Consider the following 10,628-nt stretch of genomic DNA (forward strand, 5'->3'; position numbering starts at 1 on the left):
GAGTCACATCCGAGGTGGTTTCAAATCTGATTTAAATCCGATCTGTGGAGATCTGGCTCAGTCTGAATGCAACGACCACATGAAGTCGCATATCAAACTGTCCAAACGTCACCCGCAGCGCGACCCGAGCGCTACTGACGTCATTACAGAGCGCGGGTATTTTAATTTAAGTAAACAAACAGGAGAGAGAAAAACAACCAAACGAGGAAAAAAAAACAAGCAATAGGACAGAAAAGAGAGAAAACAATAGTGCAACACACGTTTGTTTTATAGGAATAATGTCACTTCATTATGTCAGCACTAGTACGGCGGACGCCGGACAGATGGCGTCCTTCTCTGCATGAGGAGTCCAAGCTGCTTCTTTTCACCTGACAGGGGGGAATTTCCCCTCCATCAGGCTCCCCGGCTGGCCAGGGGGAGGTAGTTTTAGAGACCAGGATTCCTGCATGTTTTTGTGAGGGTACCTACCCTAGGGAACACGGGGAGAACATGCAAACTCCACACAGAAGGGCCCTTTCGCCAACCCCGCCTCGGGTATGTGCACTGATGACGCAGAGGAGGGAGCACACCCCCAGCACCCACAGCGTCCCCAGCGGGAATCGAACCCAGGACCTTCTAGCTGTGAGGCGACAGCACTAACGACTGCGCCACCGTGCCCCCTTTTGCAATATTCCTGATACTTTTGAACAACACAAATCATTCTCGGTCATAATTCGAAGAGCCCTCCATTGTTGCTTCCAGTCTCTGCACTTCTGTGTCGTTCTCGAGCACATTCACGTATGTTAATGTGGGACGTGATGTCCTCGTGACCGCCAGTGCCCGTGTGTTGGTTCCCACAGCACCGATCTGGCTGGCAGCTATTGGTGTCTTTGGTATGGTCTCATTCTCCTGGCTGCTATTTTCTGCCTTATTGCCACTAAATATTCTTCAGATATTTTTTCAAGTAGCTCTGCAACAGTTGTGACAGCTGATGAAAAGAGTTCCACGTCAGAACTATCAACTTTAAAGCGTGCTCAGTTCTGCCAGAAAAGGAGCTCTGATCAGTGCCTGCTAAAAGAGGATATTGGAGGCCACATCTTTTAAATGGTGCATATAGCTTTATTTATCCTATAGATTACAATATTGATGCATGTTTGCCTTTTTCTCTTTAACTATGTCACACTACCATTACACGTATTCTAATTTATGTATTTCCCCAACAACTTCCTTATAAATATTTTTTCTTCCCTTTTGTAACAACAACTGCAGCCTAGATAAGGAGAAGACTGTGACCGAGCAACCAAGTCATTGTGACACGTCACAACAAGCAGCGTGTGGTTAGTTAGTGTTCACTGCATCTACATGTCTTCTGAAAGGTTGGAACATTTACACCAGTGTTGAATAAAACCATGATGACTAAAACTATGACTAAATAGCCTATACTGTCGATTTCGTCAACAAATAAAAACTAAACTAAAATGTTAGGAAGGGACTAGTGGACAAGAGATCCAGTATAAGTCATTTTACATTTGGTTGCATGCTGAAAATAGCATATCTACAAGCTCACTATGTGCCGCCCTGCAACACATTGTATATCTGCTATTTTCAGCAAGGGTAAAATCAGCCATTGCGACGGCATCAAGGCGCGCCAAAATACATTTTAGTTGACTAAATCAACTGTAGATTTAGTCGACTAAAATCTCATGATATTTTGTCGAATAAAACTAGACAATAACAATAAAGCATTCCAGGTGACTAATATGTGACTAAAACTAAATAAACTATTGAAGAGACTATGACTAAAACTAAAATAGAAATTTGCTGTAAAAAACAACACTGATTCACACCTTTCTCATGTATTTTGCTGCCCATTTCTAACTCAATACTTCTGAATCTGCACACATTCTGCTGTCTTCCATTACAATGGTATAGCCTTATTTATTAGCGCTGTCTAATCAACAGTGGTGGAAAAAGTACAAAAATATTTTACTTAAGTAGAAGTACTGATTCTCTACTTGAAAATTACTTAAGTAAAAGTACAAAGTGCCCATTAAGAAAGTTACTTAAGTAAAAGTATAAAAGTACCTCAAATACGCGACGAGTTGTGAGCTTGTATATCAGCTATTTTCAGCACGGAACACTTTGTACGGCGAAGAATAAATTAGGCATCACTGAGCTTCATTCACTGTGGAAGAGAGATGTCTTTTGTTGGCCGTTCGTGGCGATATTATGGACACGTACCTCCTCGAAGCGATAATAACCAACTAAGCTATTGGAAGCTATTTTTCGTGGCACATTATGTGTGTACAACAACAAGTTCCCTCAGTGTTTGTGTTGGAGTTGGGACAGTGTCTGCTGTCTGTCAGCGTGCATGATCATGCAGTAGCTAGATGCGCGCTCCAGTGACGGCTGAGAAAGATTAGTTCATTTGTGTCGGATAGGGACTTATTGGTTGGTTTTCCGCTAAATATTAAGGCATGGGCGTAAGGCATAAGGCAAGGACAAAAATAAAAAATCCTTCTGCTAAGACTGTGTCTCGGACCGGTCATCCATGTTGAATGCGTGTGACAAAACACAGTGTGTGCGTCTTGCCGTCTTCAAAGCAGGCCAGGCAGCAGAACACAACTCCGCCCCCCTATTATCTGAGAGTTGAGCAGCCCTGTTCAATTCTCAACTGCGCATTCCTCCAGTAAGACAAATATAAGATTTTATTATTTAATTTGTAGCGAGTAACGAGGTGTCCGATTTTAAATATAGCGCATTAAAAGTACGATTTTTTCCTTGTAAATGTAACGAAGTAAAAGTAAAAATACAGCAAAAGAAAAGTAGTCAATAAAAGTACAAATTCTCCAAACTTGTACTTAAGTACAGTAACGAAGTAATTGTACTTCGTTATTTTCCACCACTGGTAATCAATCCACAACATTATTATTTTTTTGCCCTGGCATGGCCTTGTGTAATGATGGACACTTGATAGAGGAATTGATAGGACATGCAGTGGTGTGTTATTAATGTGATCTCAGTCAAGTATGCATTTAAACAACGTGTGTGTGTGTGTGTGTGTGTGTGTGTGTGTGTGTGTGTGTGTGTGTGTGCGAGATCAGGCCATTTCCCTTCAGTGACCTGATGAAATGGAGCCACTACTGTGACCAAGTCAGTTGCCTTTTGTTGTCTCCACCAGGCCGAAGGCATGGGGAGAGAGTATGTTTTGCACTACGTCCGTCCGTCCGTGTGTCTGTCTGTGAACAGCTAATCTCTGGCACCGTTGGCTTGATCGCAGCCATACTCTGCCATACTCTTTTGAACGCCTTGCGACCGTTCTTAATTGGCCAAGCGAGAACTGGTCCACCCTGCTGCAGTGCAAGCTAACCGGTAAAGCGCAACATGTAATTGCTTCATTGCCTCTTGTCGATAGTCTTGATTATGATTTGTGTAAGACTGCCGTACTACGTGCCTACGAGCTCGTGCCTGAGGCCTATAGGCAGCAATTTAGAAACTACAGGAAAGGTTCCACTCAAACTTTTGTGGAATTTGCTAGGGAGAAGGGAGAATTGTTCGATAAGTGGTGTGCTGCTAGCAAGATCAACGATTTCGTATCTATTCGAGAGCTAATCCTCTTAGAGGAGTTTAAGAAGTGTGCCCCAGAACGTTGTGTCGTTCACTTGAACGTGAAAAAAGTATCTCAACTCAGTGAAGCAGCTGTATTTGCTGATGAGTATATGTTGACCCATAAGGAGGTGTTTGGGACACCTCGTGGTAAGGGTCCTGGCGCGTCTGGTGCGCGCCCAGGTAATTCCACCTCTCCTGTAGGTTCTAAGGAGGAGAGGGAATGCTATTATTGCCACACCAAGGGCCATGTCCAGAAAGATTGTTTTCAGTTGAAAAGAAAGAACTCTGGGTCCCCCAAACCCGGCAATGCAAAACCGATTGGTTTTGTTGGGACAGTGCCTGAGCAGCAGACTGCAAACAGCTCTGTTCCTACTTGTATTGATGGCTTCAAGCCCTTCACGTTTGAGGGCATGGTGTCCTTGGTTGGAGAACCCAGTAGCAGGAAGCCAATTAGGATTTTGAGAGACACTGGGGCAGCTCAGTCCTTTCTGCTAACTGACGTTCTGCCTCTGTCAGAGACGACGTTCTCTGGTGCATACAGCATCGCCCAGGGAATTGATATGAGTTTCATAAAGGTTCCACTGCACAATGTGCATATTGACACAAAACTCGTTTCTGGCTGCTTTAAGGTAGCTGTGCGCCCTGCTTTGCCTGTTCCAGGTATAGACCTGATTATGGGAAACGATATTGCAGGTGCCAAGGTTTGTCCAGTGTTAGAGGTTATTGAACACACTGAGGCACAGGATATGCCATGTGGCTCAGATGTCCGCCCAGATATCTTTCCTGCCTGTGTGCTTACACGAGCTCAGAAACGCAAGGAAGGTGAGTCTGTTGACTTGTCAGACTCTTTCTTGTCCACTCCACTTCCTACTGATGTTCCTCCCCAGCATTCAACTAGCCCGGCAAAGGTAAAAGCACTGTCAGCCCATATGCCTTCCATTAAGCTTCCAGTTACTCTGCAGCAGATAATGGCTGGCCAGAAAACCGACCCCACGTTAGCTCATTGCTTTGAGTTGGCTATTAACCCTGCGGCTGCAAGTAGCTTATTTTGTGGAGGATGATTTGCTAATGAGAAAATGGTCATTGCCTGCTGCAGCTGGCATGGATTGGGGGGTAGTAACTCAGGTCGTTGTGCCTGCCCCCTTTCACCACCAGGTGCTGCTGTTGGCTCATGAGACCCCTTGGTCTGGTCATTTAGGGATTACGAAAACTTACAACAGGGTGTTGAAACATTTATTTTGGCCTAAATTAAGAACCTCTGTTGCCCAGTTTTGAAAAACCTGTCATCACTGTCAGGTCACAGGAAAACCTAACCAGACCATTCCCGCAGCTCCTCTCTGTCCTATTCCAGTGATGGGCGAACCTTTCAGTCATGTCATCGTTGATTGTGTGGGACCACTACCCAAGACCCGTAATGGTAATCAGTATCTGCTTACTCTAATGTGTTCTGCCACCCGTTACCCGGAGGCTATTCCTCTTCGAGTAATCACTGCAAAAGCAGTGGTGAAGGCCATGACAAAGTTTTTCTCTACTTATGGATTTGCTAAGGTGGTCCAAAGTGACCAGGGTACTAATTTCATGTCCCGTGTGTTCAAGCAGGTCCTAGGGTCCCTAGGAATTGAGCACAGAGTCTTGTCAGCCTACCATCCTGAGTCACAAGGAGCCCTAGAACGTTGGCATCAGACATTCAAGTCAGTATTGAGAAAGTATTGTCTGGGTGAGGGTAATAGCTGGGATGAGGGTGTGCCTTTTGCCTTGTTTGCCCTTAGAGAAGCGGTTCAGGAGTCACTGCGCTTCAGTCCCTCGGAGTTGGTTTTCGGTCACACAGTGAGAGGACCACTCCAGGTTCTGAAGGAGCTAATCCTGTCTCCGGAAAAGTTCTCCCAAGTCCACAAACATATTGAAGTATGTGAGTCAGTTTAGAGAGCGCCTACACAAGGCTTGTTCCCTAGCTAAAGAAGCACTTGTCACCTCTCAGAGTGTCATGAAGAAGCACTATGATAGGAGAGCTGTGGCACGCTCATTTTGTGTAGGAGATCAAGTGTTGGTATTACTGCCTATTCCAGGATCTGCGTTGTCCGCTCGCTTCTCAGGTCCTTACTCTGTGGTGCAGAAGTTGAGTGACACAGATTATGTTATCAACACTCCTGACCGCAGACGTAACACCCGTGTGTGTCACATCAATATGCTCAAGCTGTACCATGCTCGAGACCCAGATCCATCTGAGAGTAATGTTGCACCTGTGGCCACTGTAGCTTCAGTGTCTGCTGTGTTCAACACTGCTCCAGATGAGGATGGTCTGAAACTTAGGTATGTTCCTCAGCAGGGTGCCAGACTAGCTAATTCTGAAATGTTGGCCGACCTGTCTTCTCATCTGGCCCACTTGCCTGTAGAGCAACGTGCTGACATTACCCAGTTGATTTTAGAATATCCAAGGCTTTTCAATGACACCCCTAGTTGTACCTCAGTGATAGAGCACGATATCGTTGTGACTAATCCTGCCCCCATCCGGGGGCATCCTTACCGTGCCAATGCAGCCAAGCGGGCAGCGATGAAAAAGGAAGTACAGTACCTGTTGGATAATGATTTGGCTAGACCGAGCTCCAGCCCTTGGTGTTGGGTCCGCGTCAATATGCCGACGGTCCATTGGTCCGATCGACAACCTACCTCAAACCCTCACCCTAACCCTAACCTCCCCCGGGGCAGACACCTAAACCTAACCACCCACCCTCTCCCGACCCCCAGCGCACCTCGGACCAATGCTCCTTCGGAGCAATGGTCCGTCGGATCATAGGGTGCTTCCCCTTGGTGTTCACCCTGTTTGTTGGTGCCAAAATCTGATGGCACTCCTAGGTTTTGCACTGACTTCCGTAAGGTTAATTCAGTCACTGTACCCGACTCCTATCCACTCCCGCGGATGGAAGATTGTATTGATAATGTTGGTTCAGCCCGGTTTGTGAGCAAGCTGGATCTGCTGAAAGGTTACCCTTACAGCCCGTGCCTCTGAGATATCTGCATTTGCAACCCCTGATGATTTTCTTCAATACAATGTGTTAGCTTTTGGGATGCGAAATGCTCCAGCCACATTTCAAAGGTTAGTTAACACTGTGTTGTCCGGTGTTCCCCACTGTAATGCTTACTTAGATGATTTGGTCATTTATACTGACACTTGGTCCGAACACTCAGAATGGTGTTCGACAGGTTGACAGCGGCTGCGTTGACTGTAAACCTGGCCAAATGTGAATTTGGAAAAGCAACCGTTACTTATCTAGGCAAGGAGGTTGGCTTGGGAAAAGTGCGGCCTGTGCATGCTAAAGTTATGGCTATTGTTGATTATCCAGCCCCAACCACCAAACGTGAGTTGCGTCGTTGGCTGGCTGGCTACTATACCGCTCATTCTGTCGTAATTTTTCCTCAGTCATGGCTCCTCTGACTAGCTTGCTCAGTGACACCCGACAGTTTATCTGGTGCTCAGAGTGTCAGCAGGCCTTTGAGAAGGCCAAAGCATTGCTATGCAGTGCTCCTGTGCTTGCTGCCCCAGACTTTGCTCTGCCATTCAAAGTAGAGGTGGATGCAAGTGCCTTGGGGGCTGGGGCTGTATTAATTCAAGAAGGTGCTGATGGAATTGATCATCCCGTCTGTTTCTTCTCTAGAAAATGTACTAAGCCACAGCTTAACTATTCCACCATTGAGAAGGAAGCACTGGCCTTGCTGCTGGCCTTGCAGCATTTTGAAGTTTACGTTGGATCAAGTTCTGTACCTGTTATTGTATACACCGACCATAACCCACTAACATTCCTCCACAGAATGTATAACCAGAACCAGCGCTTGATGAGGTGGGCCTTCATCATCCAAAACTACCACATAGAAATAAAGCATAAGAAAGGCTTGGACAACGTCATGGCCGATGCGTTGTCCCACGCCTAAGTACAGTATTTTTTTTTCTTGTGGATCAAGCTACTGTATACTATAGATATGAACAAACTTAGGGTAAGTTTGTTCTTGTTGGTGGGCGTGTTACGTGCCACGTAGGTATGGTTGTCTGTAGGGTCTGTAATCCTTCCCTGTCTCTCCTTCCCTCTCCCCTCTTTGCATCCTCTACAGGTCTGAAGTCCATAACCAGTGTGGCTGACTCCAGCAGCCCTCATTGGCCAGGCTCTGATTCCCTAGCTCCGCCTTCAACCAATCACACACACCTGTGCCCTATAAAAGGGCTGTGTTGGGCTCATTGCAGCAGATCTCTCTTCAACAACAGCAGTCATTGTTTGCTAGACCACAGACACCTTGCTCTGATTGTTCTACTACTGTATGTCTAGTGCATATGCCCTGCCTTGGGATAGGTAAGATGGGGGCCTCTATACATAGACCACACGTAGGCAGAATCTATGTTAAACCACACTAGGTAAGGGATGGTTGCCACTTTTGTATTTATCCTCATTGGACAGTGTAGCTAGGCAGTCAGGCTTTTGTTTTCATGTCAGTCAGTTAGACAGCATTGTGTTCACCTTAGCTGCTTTGTTTATTATTTTGGCAACATCCGTGTCCCCTGGCAGTGGCATACTTTTGTTTTGAACTATCTGAACTTTTTGCGAACCTTGTAAATATTAATCCTGATTTAAAACCACTAAAATACCATAAGGTACTTTTTGCCTCGAATCCTGTGTTCGTCTCTTATTTGCACCTTTTTAAATGCTTGGTATCCCATTCAAATTATGTTGTGTTACTCTAGCCTCTAGACTCTGCTAAACATAAGGGTTTCGTAACAGATACCCTGAAGATCCTCCTGGAGCAGGACAGCACCGGCCCCACAGGCGCTGGCATCCACCTCCAGCTTGAACGGTTTGGTGAAGTCGGGCGCAGCCAGGACTGGAGTGCTGCAGAGGAGAGCCTTGCACCTGCCATGCCCAAAAACCGGCGGAGCTCACGCCTAGTCCTTGGCACAGGGTATTCTAGAATAGCTTGGATTTTTGCATTGATAGCACGTACCTGGCCCTGACCAACCTGCTTCCCAAGATACGTTACGGTCGCACAACCAAATTCACATTTTGACAAATTTAATGTCAGGTTAGCCTCTGAAATATCTGTCCCAAAGTGTCTATTATGCTCAAGCCAAGTATCATTATAAGCTACAACATCGTCCAAATAAGTCTCTGTATTGTCCATGCCTCTTAGTACATTATTCATTAATCTTTGAAATGTCGCTGGCGCATTTCTTAAGTCAAATGGCATCACTGTATATTGATACAAACCGTCTGGTGTCACGAATGCACTGATCTCTGATGCACGGGGTGTCAAAGCCACTTGCCAATAACCCTTTAGCAAATCCAATTTAGTTACAAATTTAGCAGACCCCACCCAATCCACGCAATCCAACATCCTCGGGAGCGGATAACTGTCTGTTATATTGTTAACCTTACGAAAATCCGTACAAAACCGCTGGCTCCCGTCAGCCTTAGGCACCAGCAAGCAGGACTAGACCATGCACTGCTGCTATGAACAGCCAGCCCGTTCTCTAACAAGTAGTCAACCTCTTTTCGTAGTAAAGCACGCTTGGTTGGATTAACCCGATATGCATGTTGCTTAATAGGAGGGCAATCCTTCTGTACAAGAAAGGGCTGATGTGCGTGATGGGTTATCTGAAAACAGATTCACATTATTTTCCATCAAAGCAATAATGTCTGCTTGCGCCTGTGGACCCAAATGCTTTAAATACCCCGGTAAATCATTCAATATTTCAGAGTTCTGTAGACGTCACCCAGACGAACCTTTTACACGCAGCCCATCACTCTCAGGGGAATAAAGTGACGGCGCTGCTGCAGAAAGTGAGGCGACAACTGCGGGAATAACAGGAGTATCTGACTCGGTGCGAGCCAGATACGGCTTGAGCATATTCACATGACAAACCCTCGTCTTTTTGCGACGATCGGGCGTCAAAATCACATAATCCGTTTCACTTATTTTTTTGTCAATCACATAAGGACCACTGAATTTGGCCTGGAAGGCTGAGCTTTGCAGTGGGAGCAGCACCAACACCCTCTGACCCACAGCAAACACTCTATGCACAGCCTTCCTGTCACACCATGCCTTCATTTTACCTTGAGCTTTACTCAGAAAGCTGCTAGCTATTTGTCTGGCCTTGTGCAATCGCTCGCGAAACCCCGCAACAAAATCCAATACATTAGTGTTGTGAATTATCTGCATGCTGTCTTACTGGCAGCCTCTGGTGGACACTCCCAATTCCCTACATCCACAATCACACATGTGTTTGCCATTACACCACTTAACTCACTAGCCAATCACAGTCTAGGTGTGCCACATATAACCAGAAACTCACCCCACACTCCTCACTCAGTCTCCAGCCTTCACACAGGCAACATGCAGCACCTGCAGACCTCACTGAGTCTACCCACTACTCCAGCCATGTGTACTTGACCAAAGTAAGCCTTTGTTCCCCTGTACTGTATTGACCGATTTATTCTATACTATGATTGTTCACATATGTTCTAGTGAATATTTACTTGCTATTTAGTATGATCCTTCATTGTCATGCTATAGTTAATATATTATTTGTACAACATGTTGATCGGTTATTGCTCACTTTGCCATAATGTTGAGATAATATGCTGTATTCTGAGTACTTTGCCATTGCACTAGGTGCTAATGTATTCCTTTGCTTGTTTGTAGAAACCATGGATTAAGGAGATAATAAACCTGAGCTTGTTGAGAATATACCTTGGTGTCACATACTCTCTCTGACCGGGGATACTTGGGTGGTCAGCTCATAGCCCACAAACCCAACCAGCAGAATATTTATTAATTAGTCACCGGCGAGTTTGCGTTGGCTAATAAGCCCTCTCGAAACGCACGCAACGGCCCGCGCACCGTATGGTCAAACACCAGCTCCGCTGGGCTAAACCCCAGCGACTCCTGTACGCTCTCTCTTACTGCCAGCATAAGATAAAGCAAGCCCTCGTCCCAGGCTTTACCAGTTTCGTGACAGTATCGCTTTCAACGTCTGGTGAAACCGCTCGAGCGCGCCC

At 45.9% G+C, this 10,628-nt stretch overlaps 1 protein-coding gene across 1 annotated transcript in view; it reads right to left on the reverse strand.

Moving 5' to 3' along the window:
* The window catches only part of LOC308318778 (guanylate-binding protein 1-like), a gene marked incomplete at both ends in the record, with an annotated part of 31,225 nt that extends 21,748 nt beyond the window's left edge, over positions 1-9,477 (reverse strand). The window contains 2 exons of the mRNA XM_080768407.1: positions 8,359-8,483; positions 9,449-9,477. Coding sequence (XP_080624533.1) covers positions 8,359-8,483; positions 9,449-9,477 — 154 coding nt within the window. The remainder of the gene's footprint in view (positions 1-8,358; positions 8,484-9,448) is intronic.
* Positions 9,478-10,628: the final 1,151 nt, after the last annotated feature.

Source organism: Protomyctophum bolini, assembly GCF_963924005.1.
Source record: "Protomyctophum bolini genome assembly, chromosome: 7".
NCBI classification, from domain to species: Eukaryota; Metazoa; Chordata; class Actinopteri; order Myctophiformes; family Myctophidae; genus Protomyctophum; species Protomyctophum bolini.